The 26532-nt window shown below is 51.2% G+C and overlaps 1 protein-coding gene across 1 annotated transcript in view; it reads left to right on the top strand.

Annotated features, from left to right (window-relative positions):
• Positions 1–26532, top strand: part of CACNA2D3 (calcium voltage-gated channel auxiliary subunit alpha2delta 3) — a 982973-nt gene that overhangs the window by 521667 nt on the left and 434774 nt on the right. Inside the window, exon 12 of the mRNA XM_004702433.2 lies at positions 22325–22414. Coding sequence (XP_004702490.1) covers positions 22325–22414 — 90 coding nt within the window. The remainder of the gene's footprint in view (positions 1–22324; positions 22415–26532) is intronic.

The following is a 26532-nucleotide window of genomic DNA, read 5'->3' as shown; positions in this document are numbered from 1 at the left end:
CTTGACCAGCTGTTGTCATCAACCAATCGCTGTGAGGGCTCTGTGCTGCTTCTAGGGCAAAGAAAGTACTGTGGGTTCAAAATTCTTATTTATTTTGCCTTTCATCTCGCTGGCAAATAACCCAGGCCTTGATGAACACTAGTGGCGTTTGTGTGGAGACAAAGGAAGCCCAGGAGCCCAGCTCTTTCTGTGACCGTGTCTTCCCCGGGGCCAAGCCTGCTGGCTGCATAATTTGCAGGGTCCCTTGTTCAGAACGTACTAAGACTGTCAAGATGGTAAGAACAAACGCCAAAGCAAGCAAGGGCTTCAGAGCCGGGCCTCGGCCGGCCATGTGCGCACGAAGCCGGGTCCTGGCTGCTGTTCAGGTCTTCTGGATTTGGGCTCGGGCGTATTACTGGCTCGGACGATAACGATTACCCACTTGCTCCCTACTTACCTTGTGTATACTAAAAGTGTTTTCGAGGAAAGTACATGGCTTTCTTTGGTGCCCTCTGTCTATTCTAATCTGTGTTTCATTTGTTTCTGGTTCCTATGTGATGATGTGACCTTTCTCTGACCCCTGGAGGAGGCAACTGCCTCCCCCGCCCCCCAGTGGGTCCTGGGTAAGAGCAGCCTAGAACCGCGGATCTCAAACTCCACTTTGCGAAGGGCAGTGGACGGTAGCCTGGCCCCTCCTGAACAAGGCTCCAGGACGGCTGAGGTCCCTCCACAGATCTCAGAAGGCCGTTTTCTGTTCTTCTGTGGTTTTTCCCATGGTGGTGACCCGCCGACAGTGCGCCCGTGCACAGGCGAAGCACCACTGCTGGGTCCTGCACCAGCCTCACAAAGGCCCCAAAACCTGAGCCCATGGTTGCAGCCACCATGCCTGTCGGTCTTAGCAATGGCTGGGGTGGTTCCTTAATTCCGTGCCAATTTGAAGATAGATAAAAGTGTAGGGATGGAGTCTAGCCTATCAATCAGGACACAGCCTGATGATACCTCTTTGTGGGCATGGCCTTCTCATAAGCAGGGCCCTGGAAACCACCTCTCTCTCTCTGCTCTCATCTTCCTGCTCCTAGTTGCGGCCAGAGCCCTGGAAGGTGCGTCCACTGCCTTTGGATCCATGGGGCTGTGCACCCGCCAGCCTGTGACATTCCTGCATCATTACATGTGGCTTCATGAGTCTGAGGAGGGACTTCTGGACCAGTATTGAACTTATGGCCTTGATTTGGCCTGGGCCGGGATGCTTTCCTGATACACAATTACTTCTTGATGTCAAAGTCTTCATTACACACATTTGAGTGTCAATGGATTTGCTTCTCAGTCAGCCTGGCCTAGCACAATGGCCTTCCTCTTTTTCCTGATTCTGCACTTTACCAAGTGTGAGGTCCTTCTCCAGGGACTGGTCTCTCCTGACAACATGTCCGTCGTATGGCAGACGAAGTCTTGCCATCCTTGCCTCTAAGGAGCACTCTGGTCGTACTTCTTGTAAGAGAGATTGGTTTGCCCTCTTGGCAGTCCGTGGTACTTTCACCATTCTTCTCCAGCACCACCGTTCAAATGCATCAGTTCTTCTTTGGTCTTCTTTATTCAATGTCCAAGAAATGTACCTGAATTTTTTTTGACTGTGTAAAGGCATTCAACCATGTGCATTATCACAAATTAAGGATCAGAATGTTAGGAATAGAAATTCCAGAGCACCCTCTTGTGCACATGCAGAATTTACACAGGGACCGAGGCAGTCATTTAAGCAGAGCAATGGAATGCTGTTGGGTTTAAAATCATGAAAAGTTTGTGTCCATGCTGTCTTATTTCTTCACGTTTATTCAATCTATATGCGGAGCAAATAACCCAGGAAACTAGACAATGTGAAGGGCACAGCGTCCGGACTGGAGGAGGCCTCAGCAACCTACCCGGCTCCAACCCCACCTACCTTCCACTGCAAGCAGAGACTCCCACTTCCGGCCTGGGTGGCACCGCAACACAGACACCGTTGGAATGGGACGAGTAAGCAACAGCTTGATGCACACAGGGAAAGTGAAGTTGTCAAGGTTTATTTTTACTTGGCTCGATAATCAGTGGGCACAGAAGTAGCAATTAAGAAACCAAACAACGTGTTGCATTGGGCAAATCCGCTGTAAAAACCTCTTGCAGGTGTTGAGAAACAAAGATGCCCCTTGAAGACTAAAGTGTGCTTGACCCACGACTCGGGGTGTTTAGTCTCCTCCGCGGTGTGTGTGGATGCTGGACAAGGGATGGAGGAGGCCGATTGCTGCACTTGAACGAGGGTCCAGTACACCGTGGCTTGCTGGAAGAGCAGCATCTTATGTTGGTAAAGTCGTTTCGTGAAGAAGAGAAGCCTCTTAGGGATGGATTGACATGGTGACTGCATCGGTGAGCTCAGCCAGCAACGGCCGCGAGCTGGGACAGGTGGGCAGTGTTTGCCCTGTAGCAGTTGGGTTGCTTTGAGGTAGAACCCACTCCGAGCCACCTGACATCATCCACCAAAAGGTTGAAAGTGAACTTCAAAATATTTGGTGCCAGAGGAGCAGGAGGAGTGAAAAAAACCCTCAATGGTCACAAAAATCGTATTTTACAATTGCCACGCCTGTTAATCATAGAGGGCTTTACACTAGAATTATTTTTGCACTGAGCTGAGCAACGTTGGGGCCTTGAAGGAGGCCACCCTTGGTGGACCTCCAGTGACCTGCTTCCTTGCACATGGACTGATTCCTTCTTGGCTCCTGTCAAGCACACCTGAAAGCGTCAATGTCCATACCACCATCCCTGGGTGTGGGGCCCTGCTCTGACTGCAGAGCTGTCCCTGTGAGGACTACCTGCCCCTCCCATCAATGCCTCCCAGGAGTTATAAGTCCCAGTAACACCAAGGCACACTGATGAGGATGACTGCATCTTCTTCCTCAGCGGCTGGCAATGCCAGCTGGTGACCAGGGTGCAGAACAGTTGGTTCGCCCACATGCCACTAGTGGGACTGTAAAGTGGTACAGCCACTCCCGAGGGCAGTCTGGCAATTTCTCATACACTTAAATATATATTCAACTACAGAACCCGATAACCTCATTTTTAGGTACTTATCCTTGATAAATGAAAACATATGCTCACACAAAAGACCTGTTTACAAATGTTCATAGTAATTACCATCATAATTACGTAAACTGGAAACCACCCAAATGTCCTTCAGCAGTCGAATAAGTTCACTGACTGGTACATCCATGCAGTGGAATGAAAGGAGAGAATCGTGAACACAGTGGAATGGGTAGATAGACCAAGGGCATTATGCTGAACAGGAAGGGTAAAGGAAACCAAGTTTAAAAGCTCTGTGGTAGCAGAGGAGCAGCAGTGAATGGATATATACTTTATGATTTGGGTCGCAAAACATTCTCAAAATAGCAAAATGTACAGAGATCGAGTGCTTGCTAGAAAACAGGCATTGAGGGAAGAGATGACGGTACAGGAATAGTGCAGGGGGGTTCTGCAAAGGAGCAGGTGTGTCTGGTTATGGTGGCGGTCGTTACGTGGATCAGCTCTTGTGGCAGAACTTTATAGGACTAACCACACATTTGAAAAATGAGTGTGTGTAAAATGTAGTGACATCAAATAAGATGATGTTAGACTGAATTTTCTAGAGAAATCAACCAGTGATACTCATAGATGTATAAGAAAGAGCTTTATGTCAAGAACCAAGCCTGGCCCCATCCCACTCAAATCCATGGGTCCGATCGTAGCTGAAGGATCCTCAACTTACGCATCTCCGGGCAGATGAAGCAGGGTGGCAGCACAGGAAGCTGGCTAATTACAGACAGGTGAGTGCGTTCTCGGGGACCCATGTTTGTCAGGAACATGGCAGAAGCCAGTATCAATAGGCCATCTGTGCTGCCAGCCCCAGCCGTGGGACACATACCCAGTCAAGTGGGAAGGGGGAGGGCAGGAGAGGGACTTCTCTTAAGAGCCCTCTTACAAAAAGCCCATCCTCCTTGGGAGGAGCCATTGGGCCCTGACCTGACTGGTAGCTTGAACACCACCTCCGTTTTCACACAGGTACAGGTTGACATAAAATCGAACCATTACCAAGTTCTTTCTGGTATTGTGTGTATTTCTGTTTTGCATAGTTACCCTGTGGTCATGAAAGAGATTGCCCTGGGGAATCCCTAGGTACAGGGTTCAGGAAAACTGTATTTTTTTTTTCTTTCCACCTTGTATGTGAATGTACTTCAGAGAAAGATGAGACTTTCAACTTCCGTAAAGATTTACCATCTCAGAAACCCACAGGGACCGTTCTGATTTGTCCTGTAGGGTCACAAAGAGTCAGAATCGACTCAATAGTAGGGAATTAGTTTTGGTTTTATACGTATCTACAATTATTCCATATTTGAAAAAAAAATCTTTTCACATAACAACTGACAAATTCTAATCCAATGGTCCACCCCAGTGTCCTGCAGCAATAACCTCTCAGCATTTCTCCCTAAGGTCACACAGGGATAAAATGTAAACATGGTCATGCCGGATCAAAATGCAGATTACAATGGTGCCCTGTCTATTGAGCCCTCTGTGTGTGTGAGTGTGTGTGTGTGTGTGTGTGTGTGTGTGTATTGCATAGAATTGAGCTGGGGTTTTCAGTCACATGCCATTTCTGCATATCTCCTACTTTTCTGTCTGGATTTCTGTTTGGGGAAGTTACTTGAAAGACCTTTGCTAACCGGCTTTCAGATGGCACTGTCTAGATTCTGTGCATGTCATTTAATGTCCTAGTTCCGATGACGCAGGCCTACAAATGGCTTTCCCTCCGCAGAGCGCATTTCTGTAGCTGAGCAGCCTTTGTCTTTGCTCACAGATCCTGAGGGTGCCACTTTAGCTCAGGTCACTCAGTGCCAAAGTCATTTTTCCTCTAAAATGATGACCAGAGGGCCGACTTGTTGATTTAGTGTGCCTGCCCTTGTGCCCGAAGGAGAGGTTTCCATAAGAGTGGAGAAATGGGATCATGCAGCCGGGGCACAAGGCTCACCAGTGTTTGCTCTGAGTTGGTACCAGAAGGAAGAAACTTAAGGAAGGACAGAACTTTTCGAACCTGGGTGGGAATTTGCCTCAGGGCAAGCATATCTAATGCATGATGCGATCTTGAAAGTTACATTTCGACCTGAGTAGGGGCAGATAGGGAGAGGAATAGGGTGGGGAGGTGGGGGGGTGCCCATTGCACAATCCCAGATTCCAGTCACGTGGCATTTACTCTAAAACAAATTTTAAATGATATCGAATTCAGCAAAACAGTGATTTAAAGGTATTTGTATTTTGTTTTATTAAAGGGGTTTTCCTCTCGTGATGCATCAGATTAACTTGCTCAATGAGGTAATGCAGTTTCAGAGAAAGGATATTCACGGCAATGCCTGACTCCGGGAAGCTTGACATTCTCGCCCCTTTTGCAAATCTTCAGCTCCAGCCTTCCCTCCGTTTGCTCCCCCTGCTCCTGCCCCTGGAGCCCGTCCACTTCCCGTGGTCTGGCCAGTGCTTCCCCGTCCTGTTGCTGCACCACTGTCCCCATCACATTTTTAGAATCAGAATTTTGCCACATTTGAAAATTTGGTTTTTTTTACATTTATAACCTAGGTAATCCATTGTCTTTCACTTCCATCTTCCCAAACATTTTGAAGAGCCTTTATATAGGAGCTTCTCGCAGGACCAGTAGCCTCTGTGTCCTGTGAAATGGCCCCTCCTGTGCCTTCGTCTGCTTCTCCTTCCCCCACATCTTCCAGGTATGTTCCCAAGGAGAACGAGCATGGAGGTTGTAGAGTGCAAATCAGTAAGGATGGTCAAAGGGGATACATTGAGCAAACCCACAAAATGGGTGGAATCACAGAACATATTTGAGCAATCATCAATGAATTGAAGCATAGGATATATTTTAAAATCCATGGTGATGCTGGAAAGCAGAACTAGAAAAACCATGAATTCATAATAATACAGTAAAAGGGGAAGGGGGCCCATTGACCTTTGGGTCAAACTATATTTGGAAGACCAGCAGACAAATGTAGAACAGCAAGCATATATCTAACTTCTCTTTATGAAAGATTCTTCAGGTAACTAAATAGTGTAAGAGGGAAAGTTCTTTCTGAGATATTTTTGTCTAATAAAAGAAATGGGAAAGACAATTCATGTGTGACCCTGTTGCAATCCCTAATTGATTAAGTAATCTTAGTATTGAACATCAAAGGCTATCAGCATCACAGGGGAGGCTTCCAGACACCAGCTGAGGGAAGTACACAGCCACACCATATGTGGTATAAATGATAGATCAGAGAGGTAAATAGGTGAAATCTGAATCTTAATGCAGAATCAAGCCTCTACATCTAACCATCAATTAATTAAAATATAGAGGCTGGAGGGATGTGTTAAATCATGTTACAGGGATACCATCAGAAGCATCCAGACTGCGAAATACTTTTCCTGATGAATTACTTGGTTTGTTCAGAGCAATATTGAGTGGACACATATCACCACCACCACCTCACCACCACCAAGCCCACAAATCAGAGGGGTATCTCTGAAGGCCGAGAATTGAGAGACCTATCTACCAGGTCTAGTGTGTGCACCTTGTGAGGGTCTTAATTCAAATGGAGTGGTGGTGGTTGGCACTCAGGAAATGTGCATGTGTGTTGGGGTTTGTTCCCTAACATCCCGTTCTTTTCGAGACACACGGAAATCTGTCCAGACGAAGTGGTGGATGTCTGGGATGTGCTGCAGAATCATGTTTGATTTTCCTGTTGCTCTGCAACAAACAGTCCGATGTTTGGCGACTTTAGACAACGATCACTTCTCATCTCATACAATTTGAGCGTCAGCAAAGCAGAGTGACTCCCTGGGCAGTCCTGGCACGGGCGTCTCTCGAGTTTATCTACAGGATGTGGGCCACGACTGCAGCCGTCTGAAGGCTTGAGTGGAAGGATCTAGGCCTCAGCTCAGTCACACTGCTGTTTGCAAAGAGAGCTCAGTCCTTTGTTAGTTGTTCACTGGAAGTATCCGTTTTTCATTGCCTGGGCCTCTAGGGGTTGTTCGAACAAAACAGTCGGCTTCTTTCAGAGTGAATTATTCAAGAGAGCAAGATGGAAGCCACAAGGTCACGTGTAAATTGATTCCTGGGAGTAGCAGTGAGTCACTTGTGTCCCACTGGTTGGAGACAGCATCCTTGTTATCCTGTGGGAGGGACCTACACCCAGCAGAGAACACCCACTGCTGATTTCCTTCTGCTGTGAGTTGCTAATTGAACATTTCTACAACAATACAGTTTTTATAGAGGGTGGGGGAGGGAGGGGGCAAAAGAGGAGCTGACACCAAGGGCTCAAGTAGAAAGAAAACGTTTTGAAAAGGATGATGGCAACACATGTGTACAAATGTGCTTGATACAATGGATGTATGGATTGTTATGAGAGCCCCATTCGACGATTTCTATTAAAAAAATAATAATACTTTCCCCTGAAAAACAACAAAAACCCAAACACTCGTATAAGATCCGATCTCTGCAGTGCCCTTGGGGCCTTGGAGAGCTCGCCAGGCAGAGGGAGCCCTGTGCATGTGTGGCCTTACTGTGGGGACTGTCTCAGGAGACTGTCTCCAGGACTGGCAGCACATGCTGGTCAGGGGGCCCGGAGCCGTGGCCGCTGTGCCGAGGCAGCAGCACACACACGATTGGAGCGCCAGCCGGATGGGGCCCGAGTCTGGCGGTGGGGTCACGTGAGTTCTTTTCTCCTCTCTTCCCGTGGCCACAAACCATCCTCTGACCAAATTCCAAACCCGGACTCACTGCCAGCGGCCCGGTTCTCACTCCTGGCAAGCCTGGAGGACTGGTCGAACGGCCACTTTGGGTTTCTGAGACGTGGGAAATAAGTGAGGGACAGGCAGCCCCAGCGTGCAGCTTCTCCTGTAGGCAACTGGGGGTTCCCATGCTGACCTGTAGGTAAGCAGCGCACTGCATAGACACCATGCCACTGGTCCCATAAACCATCTCCTAGACCACCTGTTCTCTAGAAACACTTTTATCGAAAATTGTAGAGCCATATTGTGGTTTTCCTTTGAGAAAGCTGCCAATTGTTTCTTTTTTTTCCCTCTCCTTAAATGTATCCCCTACTCTGTATACTGCAGTCCAGCGTTTTCTGTGTGTGTGCCTGAGACGGGGAGAGAGAGCGAGAGAGAGAGAGAGAGAGAGAGAGAGAGCGAGAGAGAGCGAGAGAGCGAGCTGCCTTGGTCAGCGGTGTCTTCCTCAGAATATACACAATACCAGTGAAGTTCCAGACCTCCCAGGCAAGGGGCTTTCAGTTGACTGTGCCCACAGTTCTATCTGCCTCCCACCTCCTCTCTCTCTCCTCCTCTCAGCCAAATCTCGTTATCCTTACAAACCCGTGGGATGGGACTTTAGTTAGGACTTTCTCTGGCTCTTATCACAGTGTGGTAGTTACATAATCTGGTGTCAATTTGGGACTCAAGAGAATTAAGAGTGAAGGGGTGGAGTCTCCTGTCAGTTGGGTCACAGCCAGTGAGGCCTCTGTGGGCGTGGCCTTCTCCTGAGGATTCTGGGAACTCTTGTATCTTTCTCCGTGGAGGCGAAGACACTTATCTCTTGCTCTGCTCACTCCCTGAGAGATGCTCACTGACAAGACACATGGCACTGTGCTGATGGACCCCATTCCCTGGGAACTGAAGGAGCCACATGGAGAGCCCTGCCAGTGCTGAGATGCTTACATCACTGGATCTAAAGACATGCTACGCACCGGCCTGTGATCGTCATGCACTTAGCATCATTGCATGTGTTTGATGCTTTATAAATTGATATCACACATATGGACTAATATTGGACTTATGGGCTTGGACTGGACTGGGTTGGGATGCTTTCTTAATGTACAATTGCCCTTTATATAAAACTCTGTCTTATACACATATGTGTGCCCATGAATTCTTTCTCATCTACCCAGACTAATACACAGCAACTTCAAGGCTCAGAAATAGACACAGGATGCATCTTTGAATCTGTCCGGGTCCCCATCCCCTGGCTACTTGACTGGCCCAGGCCCAGGCCCAGGCCCAGGCCCATGACCAAAGTCAGGCACATCAGAATTCCCCTTAGAGCTTTTCTGAGAATGCTTGCTGAAATTGGGCTTCTGTCAAGTTGCCAGGTTTAGCCAAACAAAGCAGGCATTTAGTTAAGTTGAAAATTCAGAGAAACAAGGAACATGTTTTCAGTATATTCTTTGTTACTGATTTGAAATTCAAATGTCAGTGGGCAGCCATGTGGCCAACTCTGACCAAGAGCCACCTGGAAACAAAACCGAGTAGAGCCAGGATACGGACTGACAGACCCAACCCAGCGTGCTTCGTTGAGCCCTGCGGTAGTGGCCCCTAGGTTTTCCTGTTACAGGTGTGATGGCTTGCTTTCTTCCACGTGTAGAGTGTGCTCTCTCTCTCTTTCTCTCTCTCTCTCTCTCATGCGCACGTTTGATTTTTACCACTTTGGTGTGTTTCTTTCTTCAGAATCTCAACTTGCATTCTTTCATAGACTCGGCTGCAGTGACACGTAGGGCATTTGTTTATTCAGAGGCTTGAACAGGAACTCAAGAAATTCAGCCAATTAAATTTAAACCCATAGGATTAAGTTTGGCAAAATACAGAGCCTGTCGAAACAAATACATTTTACTTGAATACGGGTTTTATACAGCTGTGCACATCTTTCAAGTGATCGTGCAGAAAAGCAGTTCTCATTAAGTGCGCTCACTGGGTCGGCGTCATCAACGAGCTGTGCCTGCAATGAGTGGTCCCCACCATGGATTGAAGGGGGGGGTCAGGTCCCTCATAGCCCACAGTGGGAACACAGCCCCAAAGTCTGTTCAGTGTGCCCACTACCCTTGTGCCCTTGCCAGTGGCTTGGCATCCGCTGCAGAGAGCTGCCACCTTGCCCATGAGAGGAAGGTAGGTCTGCCAGCGCCCACAGGGATGCGTCTGATCTTCCCCGGATACCCAGCATAAACACGGCCCAGTGGGGCTGTCCAGTACACATTGGGCTGGTGACCGCAAGGTTGGCAGTTCAAACCTGCCAAGCTCTAAGGGAGAGAAATGAGGTTATCTGATCCCATAAAGACTTACAGCCTTGGCACCCCTACAGAGGGTGGCTGAGGGGTGGAATTGCCTCGATGGCACAGTCTTTGTTTGCTTTTTCTGGTTAGAGTTTAAGATTCCACAGGGTTTGGCACGGTGTTTGGAATCAACTGGAACTGTGACTTCTGTCTGCTCGCGCACACTTCAGCTGATGAAAGCATTCTCCTCTGGGAAGCAAATTTGAATCAAATCAAGGTTTCTGTAAAGTTTATGAAGGATGAACTTGGACCTTTGGAAATGTCGGAAGACGTGAAGTGTGAGGCCCGCTGTTTACACGCACGCCTGGCTCTGAGCTGAGACACAGAGCAGACTCTGCTGTCCAAACAGAAACCACATTCTGGCCAGGCGTTCCCCAGTCTCAGAGCTTCATGGAGTCTGGTTGCCCGGGAAGCATTTGTCTAGAGAGAGGACAGGGAGGTAATTCAATACAGCCCCGCTGCCCTGCCGAGACAATGCCCAGGTCCCTCTCAGCACTAGGTGGGAAATCTTGGGGTGCTTTGAATGCTTCCCTCTTGTTGATGGTAATCAGTTTTGGGTTCGCCACCGTAGCCTTACAACATAGCTGTCATACAGAATCTGTATGAGACCACTGTTAGGAAAGAAAAATAATCAAGATAAACGTTTTCATAGCAAAAGAAGCAGATTTGGATGCTCAGCAGAAAGGGTGGGTGGAGGGGAAGCAGTAGGCTAGAAAGTAGACAGGTGTCAGCGAACTTGGGGTGCAGGGGAAGATAATGACCGTAAGAGGGAGAAGGGGGAACACTAGTGGGGGCAGAGATAGGACAAGCTATTGTGAGGTGAGGTAAGTTGTTGAATAAAAAAATGATGATCTGAAATATCAACCTGCCACCTAATTCACAATAAATGTTAAAATAATAATGAAAATCATTTAAATTGAATTACCCTAAGGCCAAAGGGTTCTTTTGCTGCCATTGGGTCTGTGCTGACTCGCAGAGACCCCCGTGGGTTTCCAAGTTGGCGGGAGTAGAAAGTCCAGTTTTTGTCCCATAGAGCCACTGGTGGTTTTGAACTGCTGACCATGCAGACTGCAGCACAATGCATAACCACCCTGCCACCAGGGCCCCTCATCCAAGGCCAAGGGAATAGTTATCATCAAGCAGCTCCCCTGGAGTTGCCTCCAACTGTGTGACCCCCTGTATTCAGCGGGGAACTGGGTTCCCTCTGGGGATCAGTGGCTGTTCTTTGCTGGTCTGGGGTGGTTGGCAGTTGACCCCCTGTATTCAGGGGGGAACCGGGCTCCCTCTGGGGATCAGCAGCTGTTCTCTGCTAGTTTGGGGTTTGGCAGTTGACTCCCTGAATTCAGAGGGGAACCAGGCTCCCTCTGGGGATCGGTGGCTGTTCTTTGATGGCCCAGGAGTTGGCGTGAGGAATGCAGTCACACGTTTCTGTGGAGGCGCCTCTGAGGAGACACAAGCCTCCCACCTTTCAGTCTGCCTTGGCCAGGGCCAGGAGGCTGTCACTGCTCTGATTACCTGGGGTAAAGTCACACTGGATGCTCACACCCAGGAAATCCATCCGTTCTCTAATTTGGCATTTGCGTTAAACAGCTGCTGCCTTCAGACACTTCAATTTGTTAGACACACCATCCAGGAGAAGGGGGACTGCTCAGACACGGCGTTATCAGTGCCTGCACTTTCTCCTCCAAATTGCTAGCAGCTGGGCTTGCCCTTTTAGTGCCAGCTTTTCTGGGGCCGACATGTTTTCATCACCAAGAAGCACCATGTCACAGTACACTTTCCCAAGTAGACGCACATGACAGTCTGAGTTACCAGAGCCAGGCCGGTGAGGTGACAAGAGTGTCACATGTTCCCAGTCCCAGTCAGTGATCACACACTGCCCGGCCAGTCAGGGGACTTCTCAGGTTAGAGTGGAACACAGGAGAATCATCTCATACTTGGGGGTGGGGGGTGTTGCTAGGAGAAGTTATACCTAGGAGAAGAATGTGGCAGAGGCCACATTCACATATTAAGTAACCTTGTGATAGAGCACCCAAGTCATGTCAGCAGACAGGCGTGGACACCTGAGTCTCTGGCAAGTGGGCTCCTGTTCTTTGGGTTTGGAGCTCGGTGGCCGTGAGACCACAGGTGGCGTTTGTGAATGTTTATTCGCAAACACTGGTGAGGAGTTTGACATCCGGATGGGAGACACGTTCCTTGAACATTGCCCATTGAATTCGTTGATGGTAACAATGCGAGCAGTGCCCATATTTCCAGAGAATGAGAGTGGCCCTGGTCTTTTACTCACAGGCTGAAGAGTGGAGAGCCCCTCCGGGGCACACCCACCTAAAGTACCTTATTCTCAACTGCGTCTTTACGGGAGTACCTAGAGCCACCTTTCTATTTCTATATCCTAACTGGTTTGATACAAAAGTAGTTGTAAGCCTCTCTTTTTTGGGCCTTGTAGCAGCTAGTGGAACCAGCCTGCCTGAGTGTTGTGTTGTTCAGATGCACACACTCATGGCTGCGGGCAGTGGATTCTGAATGGGGTGATGTGCTTCGTCAGGATCCCACAGGGTGTAGAACGGCGAGGGTGGAGTACAAGTGACGGTGAAATGCCAGTTCCCAAACCCCAGATGCTTTGCGGGTCTGTGCGGAGGTCAGATTGCTGTGTGAGCTCATCAGTCTGCATCCGGGCTCCAGAAAACCAGCTTCCTCGGGGCTTTGTATTCTGATCTGTTTCACTCAGTGAGATTTAGTCCCTTTCAGTGGTGGTTTCCTGGTCTCCTCTACATACAAGGGGTACCCCCCACCCCCCAAAAATGGAATAAAAGCTTGGCTGGGCAGTACTTTCATAGTACACATTTTCCCTCTAGGCGAGCATTGAGCAACTCCCTCTGAGTGATAGTGCACCCAGTGGCGTCATCTGGGAAAGTTCTCTCTGGTCCCAGTAAATTTTTTGTAAAAGCAGTTTCACTCAAAGCCTCAAAGCCCGTTTTTTGTGATGACTGATTTAAGAAAACAGCGTGTGGCTGTGAAATTTTGTTAACTCCTTGAGACAAATGCTATAAAACCTCTTGTGATATTGAACACGAGCAGTTTTCTCGTTTCAAAAAGGTGAAATGTGGATTGATGACAAACCTCATTCTGAACACCCGTCAACTTCCGTAAAGGACAAAAACGTCAAAAAATCTGTGCACTTTTGCTTGAAGACCAATGAGGGACCATTGAGGAGATGGGGAAGTGATCTGGACTATCTTGGAGCTCGGTTCAGAAAAATTTAATGGAAGACTTGGGAATGAGATGGGTTGCTGTATTTGGGAATGAGATGGGTCGCTCTGAAATCTGTGCCTTGGGTTCTGCCTGACCAGCAAAAAGAGCATAGAGCGGAAGCATGTCATTCTTTGAAAGAATAGCTCTGAAGTGACCCAGGTGAGGAGACATGCTATTCTTACAACCCCAAAAGCAAACATCAATCAAGCCAGTGGAAGATACCATCATCACCCCCCACCCAAAAAAAAAAACCTTGTCAAGTGAAATAAAAGATTGCGATGATGCTCATTTGTTTTTTAGATATAAGGAGGGTAGTGCATTTGGAATTCATTCCACCAGGTGAGATTGTTAATCAAGTTATTTAGAGGTTCAAAAAGATTGTGTGACAGTGTGTTACTCAAAAGGCCTGACTGTGGTTTTGCCACCAGGACAATGCACCTGCTCATGCAGCCATCTCAGTGTGCCAGTTTTAGGCAAAAAACAGCATCCCTCTCTGGTTCCATGCACCTGACTCACCTGACCTTGCTCCGTGCAACTTCTTTTTGTTTCCAGGAATGAAGAGGGACATAAATAGACAGCCATTTGATGATTTATAAGAGGTGAAGAAAAAAATGAGGGAGTTGCTGTCAGCTATCCAAACAGATGAATTTGAAAAATGTCTGAAAATACGTAGCTTTGGCGGTGGGAAAGATTCTGTTTTTGGGGGGTGGGCAGTAACCCTTCTTTGGTTCTTGTCCTCCAGTAATGCTTTGGGGTTGGGCTGGGGTTGAGTGTGCCTCCGCAGGGAACTAGGGGTCTCCAGAGCGTGTGTTGTTTGCCTGCTCCTCAACCCAGGTGATTGTGCCCCTCGGGCGACATTTGGCAATAAGGGGGAGAGACATTTCTGGCTGTTACAACTAGTTCTGGGTTTTTTTGGGGGGAGGGGGGTATCAATTATGTTCAGGCCGAACCACTCCGATGTTTCCTGAGAAAGAGTTCCGCACTCAAGTGCCGTGAGACATGGTAGATGCCGAAGTTCACAAGGTCTCCAGCTCAGGACTTCTTCCTGCCTCTTTTAGCTCCTGGGCAGCACGGCTGTCCCAGAGGGTCACTGCCCCCAGCGGTCACCACACTTGCTTAACTGTGGCCCCTCTGTGCCTGAAACATCATGGAGAAGGATCCCCATGAAGACAAGTCTGAGGAATGCTGGTTCATGCCTGTATCAAAGGGGACACCTGGTGATGCCACCGCATGGACTCAATCATTCAGATACACCAGTCGCTTCACACCAAACAGACCTGGCAAGGCACTGCTGCCAAGATGACTCTCAAAGCCCTGTAGGCAGGACTGCCCCATCACACGGGGCTTGTGCGAGCTGGCGGTGCTCGGCAACACCCAACAGCAACAGTGCAAGAGGGAAGGGTCAACAAAGGGAAGGCATGGGAAGCCTTGGTTCAGGAAGGAGGAAACACTGCTATCCAAGGCCCTGAAATCCAAAACTTTTTCCTTCTTTCCTTCCATGGACTCTCTTGACTCACCATGGTGTTTTTCATCCACAACTTACTTTTATTCAAAGCAAGGATAAGGGAAAAGTTTGAACTCTCAGAACCAGTTTTACTATAGATTTGATGTTGTGCGATGCTGGTCGTATAGGCACACGTGAGAGTATGGCACGGAGTGAACTGCAGCCAGGGCATGAAGAAACTCCCCCACAACATCACCAATTTTTATGTTATGTTTGGTTCACATCCATCATGTGAATAGTCGCTCTCGCTTGTCTTGCTCATGAGCACGGGACGACTATAAGGAAGAGAGGAACCAGCGGCCCCATGGTTCCCCTTTCTGCCGTGTCTTCCTTCTCAGCCCCAGTGGTCATCGGCTACGAGGAAGTCACACGGAGGGAGGTGTCTGAGGGTTCTTTGTGAGGTACCCCGGCTGCCTTCTGTGTTCACAGCAAGTTCTGGTGGAGCAGGAAGGAGCCTCCTCGGACTGTGGGTGCCCGTGCTCACTCAGCTCCAGAGCTGGATACACTTTGCTGGGGGGTCTCACGGTGGGTCTCCTGGAGCCTCCACCTAGCTTGGGCCCATGTTGGAGGGGCCTTGCACAAACAGGGCAGCAGGCAAGAGTGGGCCTAGCTGTGGGCCTCTCTCCTTCACTCACAAGCACGCCCCATTGTTCAGCAGGCTTCAAGGGTGGGATGGAAACGCAAAGATGAAATGATGCATTTCAGGACAGCAGCAGCGAAGCATTAAACCAAGCTCGGGGCCCTGTGAGCGCAGGGCATCCCCAACCTATGTCTGCCCAGGAGGCCGGTCTAAGGGCAGAAGGAGGTGACTTGTAAGGGAGCATCCAGGGCTCTGCGGGAGGACAGGGCCTGTTGCCTGGGGCTGAGGCCGTTGAACCCCTCCCGCCTGGGTCCTGTGCTCCCTGGGGCGCTGGTTGGGCAGTTGAATCCCCACAGACCTGGGCTGAGGGTCATACCCGTGCTCATTGCTGTTGAGCCGCGTGGGCGCATCACACGGGCCCTCCACCGCACAGCCGGGCCGCTGCCCACCTAGGCGGCTCCTCTGCCAGCATCGCTCAGCGGACAGGCAGGCGGCTGCCCTCCACAGAACGGGCACCGCCTAGTCTGTGAGACTGACCACCACACCCTTCTCTGCCCTTCCTCGTAGTCTGGAAGCACCTCTGAACCCTGCCCACCAGGGGTGCCCGGCTGGTGTCTGAAGTCACTACTGGTGGGACATGCCGACAGAGGAGTGGCAGGAGAACGGGCCATCGGGATGTTAAGCGGCTTAAGTGGGGCGTGAGTGAGAGATATACCGCGCCCTGCGCGCGCGCACACACACACACGCACACACGTAGGCACACAGCCTTCCTTCAGTCTGTGTTGCTTGTATGTGTGTGGGTGTGGGGGGCGGGGGCTGAAGTACCTCTCTGGAAACCTTCCCCTGGTCCCCCCCTGCGGTGACCTCATCATAGCTGGGGAGCCCTCCCGTGGAGCATCCCCGATGGGTGTCCCTGAGGGATGGCTGTTAGTGCTCCCCTCAAGTGTCCATCAGTCTCTCCATGAGTGCCCCCCCCCCCAATGTCTGCTTTCCCTGTGAATTGCCTGCTCTTAATTGGAAGGACTCAGATCAAACCTTGATGTTAATTCTGCTGTTACCACGGAGAGAGTTATCAGCACAGATTGAACAAAAGCAAACACTGGCCAGGGCAGGGCGACTCCGCGGGCGCGCCACAGGCCTGGGTGCTGGCTGCTTCGCAGAGATAAGCGGGCTGGCTGCGCGGCTGCCGCGGGACTGGCGGGCGGTTCGGTCCCCAGGCGCCGCTGCACCATTGCTTTGGAAGCGGAGGCCTTTTCCAGGGCAGCCGCATGTGCTGTGTGAGTGCCTGAAGCGAAGATAAACAGCCCCTCCTTCCCCTTCATTGACGTGTAATAATAAAATGGAACTGTCACTATTTCCAATTCACCGTTTATTTTAATTTAGGAAAATAATGACAACTGGCCACCTTCTGGTACACAGTTGTTGAGGAGCCACTCTCTGCTGGGGCACTCTTGAACCTTCTGTTCTGTCCTAGCTGGACGCTCTGGGGTTCCACAGGCGCCCATTCCCTCCTGATCAAGTCTGGCGGCTGGAAGGACGAAAATAAGCCAGGTTTCAAGGTGTATTAGATCAGACGATCTCAAACCAGGAAGTTAGAAGGGCAGAGTGCTGGTGGTCTAAGTAGGACACTACACGGTTTATGTTTTCATGTAGGAGAATAACCGTGTGTGTGTGAATATGAAATTAAAGTCCTAAGTGTTTCTGTCACCAAGTTTTATCAGATGACTGGTTTGTCCTATAACATCGGGGAAGGTCAGTCACAGAAATGAAGAGGCACCCCTTTTACTAAAGGGGAGTAAAGGCCAAGTTAGAGGAAGCAGCCCAGGGGCCCCAGGGGCAGAGCAGGACCCAGGGCTCAAGCCGCTGCGCTCTCACCAGCTGCTCCCGCATCCAGGCAGCAAGGGCTGGTCTACTGTTCATTCAGGGGTTAACGTGGAGGTCTGGGAGTTGAACGTTCTTGGAGAGAGCTGAGGCTTTCTGCTCCTGTGAAGAGTTACCATCTCCAAAACCCACAGGTCACTGCGAGCCAGAATCACTAGATTGCAGAGAATTTTTTCTTTTGTTTTTCCCCCAGAACTCTTACCGGGGTCACAACAGGAGTTAGAGTTGACAAAACCTGAAGTCGTGGAGGAGTGAGCGATGACAAAGGAATGGTCACTTCCAGGCACTAGCCTCCGAGTACACGGGATTAGGATTCTTCAGCCAAAGCCCACATTACTCCATCCCACAGTAGTCAGAGCAGCAGCCCGTGAGCCCAGATGAACCAGGAGCATGCTGGGTACTGGGAGCTGTGCACCATCTAGCACAGCATCTGGTCACACACGGCCACGCAGTGACCATGATGCACCAAGGGGACTTCAGTCCCACCTGTAGCTCCGTTTTCAGGCAAACAACAGGCAGGGGACAATGGCATTTGGGAGGCACGCACACTGTAGAATAACGAGCCATTTGAGATCAAAAGGACAGCATTGACCCAAGGACCAGTGGACTCGGAAGGGTTCAAACGGGAGCACAGGGAGCGGGGAAGTAGGGAGATGGTGGTACACTGAGGACATCAAAATCAATGGGATGAAACAAAATGTGTATCAGTTAGATGAACCCTCAGGATCAATAATGGGAGTAGCAATACCAGGAGGGTAGGGGAAAGGTGGGGGGAGGAAAGGGGAACTGATCACAATGATCAATGTATAAATACCCCCACCCCCAGGGTAACGAACAATAGAAATGGGTGAAGGGAGACAGTGGATGGAGTAAGGTATGAAAATAATAATTTATAATGTATCTAAGGTCACGAGGATGCGAAGGGAGGGACAAAAATGAGGCGCTGATAGCGAGGGCTCAAGTAGAAAGAAAATGTTTTGAAAAGGTTGCTGGCAACAAATGTACAGATGTGCTTGACGGGATGAATGTATGGATTGTGATAACAGCTGTCAGAGCCCCCAATCAAATGAACAAGAAAAAACACCTGACGACCGGTTCTGTAAACCTTCACCCAACTCACGATGCAAAGTTTAAAAGTAAAAGGGGGAAAGCTCACTTAAGGAGGATCATTTTAATGGACGGGACACTTTGGGGAGCTACAATCTTGGAAGCTATGGCTGTTGTGGTGGTAATTGGGGTCCCTTTAATTAATTACCCCACATTCAGTTAACATTGACCCAGAAAATAGCCTAATGCATCGACTTCCTTCAGCAGCACTAGGATCTAGGGTACAAATCAAGCTGTCACGATTCCATCTTGAGCTCTTGCCAGATGGCTGCCGGCAGCTCGAGACCCCCCTAACCTCTCAGCTTTAGTGGGCTGGGTGAATCCTCTTTACCAGACCCCATCAGAAGTCCGGCTATGATGCCATATGCTTCTATTTGACGGTGGCAGATGGGCAGCACTGATGAGACAAGTCTGATCCTATATCTATATCTGTATATCTATCTGTATCTCTATCTATATATGTGTCAGCCCCAAACAAAGGAGTGATGTGGGTGCACAGGAGAGAAGTAATTCCCGAGGAGAATCTAAAGAAGGGGTGTGCTGGAGGACAAAAATCACAGATACTCCCTGGACACAAAGTCGGAGAGGGGCTGGTGAGGAGGGCAGGGCTAGCCCACCTTTCTCTCTGCAGATTAGTGCCGGCCAACAGCAGTCGCCGCCCTGGTGGAAATGCTCTTTACTCAGTAGTGTCACAAGCAGGAGCCACTAGCCGCAAGTGACCCTAGGGTGGTGACATGTGGCTAGTGTGGCTGAGGAACCCATTTTTTAAAATGATAGGTAACTTTGATTGTCAGTGGTTCCCATGAGCTGTCACTGTAAGTAGCTCCATGAGTTTAATGGCTACCATCTTGGACAGCGCAGTTCTTGATTGAGAGCCACCTCACCAGAGACAGTGCCCTGGGAAGGCGAGGTTTTGTGCAGCAGGGGTGCGCGTATTGGACATCGCAGCAAGAGAAGGGGATATACAGGAGGGAAAGGGCCTTGTGAGAGGCCCTCCGTTTGTGACATGAATTGGAAACTACTGAAGGAATCTTGTTTTTTTCCATCTAATATATGGATTTAACACATACCAGGAAGAAAATAGAATCTCAGCAGACCTTGTTAGCGAGGGAGTAGCGGGGAACCCTGGGCACCGGTGGCGCTGGTCTGTGACACCTGTGGCCAGTGTTTCCCTATAAGTGTCCAGCAATAAAAGCAACTCCTTGCTGGAAGCGTCTTTTTGCACCTGACACAGCCATGCATGGATTAAAGGAAAAATGAAATGAGGTTTCAGTATTATGTTTTTTTTAATCTTTTGTAAACGGTGTGACTGAGCACAAGGACATGGAAGTGACCACAATGAGGTCAGTTAAAGACAAGGAGCTTACAGAGACAAGTCCCACGCGGCAACAGCGACGCGAGCTTGCGGCCAATTAAAAAGGAGGTGTCTCTATGTGTTGTTGTAAGAGCCCCTGATAAAATGATTTATAAATAAACAAAACAACACCCCCTCTCTAAAAAAGAAAACCAACTGGTGTCTAGAAGCCCAGGGCTTGGGGCTGTGGGTTTTGTGTGGGGGCCACCTTTATTTGAGATCTGCTGAGCCTAAGTTCCCTCTATAGCCATTGTCCACCAATAGTCTAGTTTAGAAGGGCATTTGTTGTTGATGAAGTAAGTGTGTTTTGTGTGTGTGTGTGTGTGTGTGTGTGTGTGTGTGTAGGGGGAGAGACTGATGTACTCTGACTCTCCTCTTGTCTACCCATCCATGTTTGGGAAAACCTGAGATACGCTCAGTTGTACGCTTTACACACCAAGTGTGCATAGACTCCCTGCTGTGCACAGAGAAGTGGCAGGAAAGGGAAGGACAGCAGGTGGTCCTGGCTGCTTTACCTGGTTCCCTCCCACAGGTGGTCCTTGCTGCTTTACCTGCTCCCTCCCACAGGTGGTCCTGGCTACTTTACCTGGTTTCCTCCCACGTAGTGGGCCACTTGGTGAGCCCCTGCACACCGAGCCCGACCCCAGTGCAGAGGCTAAGAGTGGGCTCTCTGGAGTCTGATGACTTGGGTCAGTGCCAAGGTCCTGCCAGTGCCTGGCATCCGCGGTGCTCCCCAAAGGTAGCTGCTTCTACTGAGCTTCTAACTGATGGCAGCAGCTGGTGAGGAGGGCATGGAGTGGGCGCAGTAAGCCTGGGAGGGACCTGCGTCCAGGCAGCTAAAAGGAACATCAGTTTGGGCAGAGCCCTGAACCACCCATCAGCCAGATGGGTGGCTGTGAGCACCCAGGTGCGGGGCATCATGGGACAGGGATGTGGAATGACCACCCTTGGCCTGTGACCCACATGGCGGGAAGTTCAAAAGCAACAGCAACTCCGAGGGAGAAAGATGCGGCTTTCTCCTCCTGTTCAGTTACAGCCTCGGAAACCCACAGGGGTCTCGTGGACTGGATGGCAGTGAGTGGGAGTGAGTTTGGTTTAACACAGGGCAGATGTCAGTGTTGGCCTCTCAGTGGACTTGAGGTCACCGCTACTGCGAAGGAGGTTAGAGCAGCGAGGAGGGTTTGGGGAGGCTCCTTCATCCCCAGGGCAAGTCGCTGATGTTTGTCTACCTGGCCTCCTGCTGGATCTGGCTGCCATTGAAGGTGAACCACATGGTAGCTCACCTAGACCTCTTCTTCCACCTTGGCTCCGTCGTCCCAGGGGGCTGCATTCCATCCCAACCGGCTGTGCTCACCGCTGCTTCCTGAAGGCTTCCCTGACTGGGCCATCTCTAGGGTCAGCCTCTGCTTGTGGTCTGTCCCATTCTCTGGTCAGTGCAGGTTCTGTATGGCAGTGTGGCCTCGTGACCATCTGAGTGCGACTGTGGTTGGGGCTTTGTGGAGTCCCAGGGTGTGGGCAAGAGGAAAGCCACACAAGGGTTTTCCATGAGCTTCCCCTCCTCCCCCTCTCCCTCTGGCAACTCCTGCAGCTGGGCGTCAGAGCAGGCAGGCAGGCAGGGTGTGGGCATCTTTGGGAGAGATGAGATTTACTCCACAGGACAGAAGTGGTTTAGGAACGGGTCAGCTGGAGGGTCACCCCAGGAGAGCGGTTCCCCTGTGCGCATGGACGCTGGGCAGTAGATGGCCCATCCGCTCACGTGGCCCTGCCCTGTGGTGGAGAGGGAAACGGGGGTGCCACGGGTTGTATCTTTCATCTCCTTTACGCTCCAGCTTCTTGGGACCCAGGGTGGCCAGAAGCCCCACAGGCTCATGGGGGTGCGTCTCTGCCATTTGGATGCCTCTCTGAAGCTCCTCTGTGACTCCCACCCAGCCCCCTGCCAGCGTGAGAGCGTTCGGTTTGTGAAAGTCTATCCAGAGGCCCTTCAGGGCCTCCCTCTGCGAGGCACACACTCGGGATGAGGCTGGCCTGCCCTGGCTTTTCTGGGGACAGCCAGTCCTGAGTGTGCACTTGTGCCAGGTGATCTGGCCGGGGGAGCAAGGAGGCAGCTTCTGAGCCAGTCTCAGGTGGGGGGTCAGGGAATAGGTCCTGGCATGGGGGTGGGGGTGGTATCCCAACTTAGATCCCAGGGGCTAGTGGGATGAGTGTGGCCGGGGACCCTAGGAGTGGTGGTGCATGGGTTTCCAGGAGAGGGGATCTGCGCAGTCCTGGGGTTACCTGGAGGGAGGGCTGGAGGTGTTCCGGGACAAGGAAGGGGGAGGAGAACAGGAACTGTACTTTTCAATCCAGGCGGAAACAGAACCCCAAAGCCATCCCAGCCCAGAGGTCGTCTTTCTATTGATCAAGCACCCCACTTGACCGTGAGGAGGAAACAGCTCCCGTGGGCCCAGGGGGCTCCGACCACCAGCGCCTATGCGTCCGCGGCTGGCCTTCCGGGACGGACAGACACTAATGGACTCTCCGCTTTGTTGTTTCAGCACTTCCGGGAGCACCTGGACAAGCTGTATGCACAAGGAATCGGGATGCTGGACATAGCTCTCAATGAAGCTTTCGACGTCCTCAGAGATGTAAGCGCCTCCTGGCCGTGTGTCCTCTGCCCCAGGGGCCCGAGCTTTGCGGGAGCTGTGTCTGATGTGGGCCCGCGCGGACAGGGTCAGACTGGTCATCAGAGTTGGCTGAGAAACCAGGAACTGCCTGGTGGGCTCAAACCAGCCCCCAATGGGGTAGAGGCCATGAAGTCTAGTCAGGGGACTCAGCCCTAGGCGCACGGACTGTGGGGCCACCTGTGTCCCCAATAATGAGACACCTTGTGACACAGATGTCTTCTCTCCTTCCCGGAGGAGGTCTCGGTTCAGTCACTCTCACGTGTGTCCCATGGAATCTTCCTCCATGGTAATATTCTGAGGAAAGAGGGCCCCACTGCCCAATATGTCTGAGGGACTCGACTTCTGGCACCTGCCCCTCTCCTGCCCTGAGATTCCTATACACACCAGCAAGCATGCTCTGGGCCCGGAGAAGCTGCAGGAAGGAGCAGCACTTAACCTGCTCTAATCTCATTTCTCACCCTTTTCCGACTGGAGCTGCATTTCCAAGTAAGCTACTGCCATCGAGTCGATTCCAATGCACGGTGACCCTACATAAAGTTTCCAAGAGTGTCAGTCTGTACAGCAGCAGACAGCCTCCGCTTTCTCCCACAAGGAGGCCGGTGGGTTTGGACAGCCAGCCTTGGGGTTAGCATCCCCGGACTCAGCCCACAGCGTCCTCCCCGGGGCTCCTTCCTGTTTCAAGAGGTGCCCGTGAACATCCAGCGGCCTACCTTCTAGAATTGTGGGCGAGCGTGTCGTCCCCCCGAATCCCCTTGTCTGTAGTTGGAGCAACAAGCTACTTGCATTTCCTGTCACCCTGGCCAGAGGAGTAGGAAAAGGAATGTTGCTTCATTGTTTCGGGTTTTGTATCATTTCTTCAGCTGGTTCATGGCACGCTTTCTAAGGTAAAGCACAGGGGAGGCAGCAGTAAGCAGAATAGACAGGGCCTTGTGCTGCCAGGATCAGAAAACTGCAGGCTGCAAACCAAACACAGCCTGCCCCCTGCTGTTGTCGATAAAGTTTTATCAGCACTCCGCATCCCTCCGTGGACACGCGGTATGTGGCTGTCTTCAGCCGAGTGGAGGGGCGGGTGGCAGAGGTGGTATGTAAAGTCAGGGGCATTCCTGTTGGACTTCTTCCAGAGGAATCCACCAACCCGAGTTCCAGATGGGAAAGCTGGAGGCCGTGCTGGCGCTGGGGTAGGTCCTGCCAGTGTGCCGCAGCGGCACAGGTGCTGAGCGCAGTGGGAGTGCTGCCTCGTGGTGTGGGGCAGCGGGCTCTACTGAGGAGGACACCGTGGAGCAGAGGCCTGAGCAGTGGGCAGCCGTAAAGGTGCCTTGGAGAAGATGGTCCCGGAAAGTGCAAGGCCCGAGGAAGGGGGCTTGGTCTGTGGGCAATACACCAAGAAGGCGTGTAAATGAGAGCAGCACGGGACGAGAGAGTGGACGGAGATGGCGTCACGGAGGTCAGGGAGCCAGATCATGTGGAGGCTTCTGGGCTGCCCTGAGGATGTCGGCTCCTGCTCTGGGAGCTGCCTGCACGAAGGGTGGCAGCGTTTTGCTGGCTGCTGTTGTGTTGAGAGGCAACTTTAGAGGGGCCAGGCCCAGAGCAGGAAGTCATTCTGTTATGTCCTTGAGAGACACTGATGGCTTGGACCACGGAAAGAGTCCCGATGCTCGGAGCAGAAAACTAGAAAACGCTCTAGGTGTGTTAGGTGGAAGGTGTTGGATCCAGGGGATTGGATGCCCAGGTGATGGGAACGCGGAGGAACTAAATGGGGACGTGAGACCATCCACAGCTTAGCAGCACCAGGTGTGGCACCTCTCTCAGGCAGGAGGGGTAGGAGGAGGTGGGAGGTATTCCCACAGCCTGGTGTTTGTGCCATCCAGAGGGGCTGGAGCAGCAGGGGAACGCACCCCTCCAGAAAACACCCTGGTACAAAGCAGAGAGGAGGAGGCATGGCTTCCTCCTCGCTGACAGCAGCATTTCCTCATGGATGGACCCTAACGGAACCAAGGCGGAGCCTGACACAAGTTTGCAGGGGACTGAGATGCAACTGAGAGCAAGCTGACGGGAGAGGCCCGGCACCCAAGCCTAGGCCTTGGGCACGAACTGGAGCTACCAGCTAGAAGCTCTGGGGGCAAACCCTGGTTCCTGCCGAATCTGCTGTGCAGGCCAGCAGCTGCTCCGTGCAAGTGCACACACTGAGACTCAGGCAGGGAGCCCTTCACACGAGGCTTGCGTGCAGCGGTCAGTACTGCCTGACTGCCATGCTGCACTGGCCTCTCCAGCACAAGGCTGGCTCTCATTTCTAGACTCTCTTCTGCCACCTTCTTTGGCACCGAGATGGTCACTCGGTCTCATGCCCCAACTGCAAAGGAGAAGAGAAAATAAGGAGGAATTTCCCTTGCCAAATCCGTTTGCCTGATCCTAAAGGGGCCATTCACCCTCCCCTGGCCTCCAGGGGCCTGTGGGCTCTGGGCTCTGTGGGGCGGAGGAGCCTCTCCATGAGATGAGTGGACCCGGTTGCTGTCGCAGTGGGCTCCGGCGGTCGAGTGACCATGAAGATGGCGATGACCAGGCAGGGCATGTCTTGTTCTGTTCTAGGTCCAGTTGCCTCAGAACTGACTTGGTGGTCGCTACACCCGAGAGGGGTATGTACTCACACCAGGGCCTCAGACTCCCAGAGAAATGACCCACCCCCAGTGGTGGACGTGTGTTGTCTTCTTGGTGCTTTTCTGTGAGGAGTGTTGTTTGCACCTGTAAACCGTCCACAAATCCCTCTGCCTGGCTCCCGCTGCAAGGAACCTTCCAGAGTGTGTGACCCAGCGGGGGAAAAGTTGGGCCGAATGCAGAGCCCAGAAAACCCGGCACAGAAGCAAGCGTGGCTGCTACAGAATGGCCCTGCTGGAGACGGGCTGTCTCCCGGCCCATCTTGCCCGACGCACCTTGATCCCTAGAGAGGCGTCTCCGTCCCTGTCCCTGCCCTTGCGCTTGCCGCCAGCCAAACCACCCACACACACACACACGGGAGATGGCTGGTCTCCTGTGGAAGTGAGGCCTCCTCTCCTCTCCGCTCCCTCCGTGTGACCGTTGGGTGCTACCACTCTCTTCCTGTGCAGTGTGCCTGCCGCTGACAAGCCTGCTCGGAGCATTGCAATTCTGATGACGGCTGGAGGTAGGGATGGTTCAGAGGGCGCTATAATTAAACGTGGGTAATCCTTTTTTACAATTACCTGCATTTCCATTTCAGTATTTGCTCAAATGCCTTGAAGGCTTGCAGTGGTTGACACAAAACGCTTTGAAAGAAACAATCAAATAAACTTGTCAGCCCTTTCTAGCGGTGGAGCGCGGCTGTATCCCCGCGGTCCTAGGGGCGTGCAGAGCTTGTTGGCTGCAGTAGTTAGCAGCTACCTTGTCACGTGACAAGTGCAATTATCTTTTTTGGCGATGGATGTGATCTTTGCAGTGATTACCTTTTAACGTTTTTTTCTTAGCCAATTAAATAAAATTTAGTGACATTTCAAAGACTGTTAATCAGGACCAAATGCTCTAAACGTCAGGACGCATTGAAACCTTCCCCTGCTACCTGAGGACTCACAGAGTTAAACGTAGCTCATCGCCAGGCCCTGGTCATGGTGATAACTATGGAAAATGTTTTCATCACTTCCTGCTCAATACTAATGATATATTGCTAAAGTTCTAGACAAAAATGAAGAGAAGAGCTATTCCTTATCAAAGCATTTGAATTTAATTGCATTCTTTAAAATTCTCCACCTGCAGGCTGCTACAGAGAATTCTAGGGATCCAGCCAGGGAGAAAAGGGGTTTAAAATAAACAGCTCCAGGCAACCCTCCTTGTCATCCACACGACTCAGATATTTTCCTTAGCTCTCTTCTCTTCTTTTGTTTGGGAGACCTTCTCCAGGGTGTTTCCCGGTGAATTATAGGAACACCGGTAGTCCTGGGGCCTCCTGGTCTGCCCCTCCTCAGCTTCCTGTGACCTGGCGCAGGTTTAGTTGGGGCCTTGCTTCCGGGCTGCAGGGGGCTTGGTGGAGCTGCTCCTCAGGCGCAGGTTTAGTTGGGGCCTTGCTTCCGGGC

Source organism: Echinops telfairi, unplaced genomic scaffold (genome assembly GCF_000313985.2).
Source record: "Echinops telfairi isolate 266 unplaced genomic scaffold, ASM31398v2 ScPeMD7_31;HRSCAF=116, whole genome shotgun sequence".
Lineage (NCBI taxonomy): Eukaryota > Metazoa > Chordata > Mammalia > Afrosoricida > Tenrecidae > Echinops > Echinops telfairi.
Note: the sequence above shows the minus strand (reverse complement) of the source record. Positions and strands in the feature narration are given on the sequence as shown.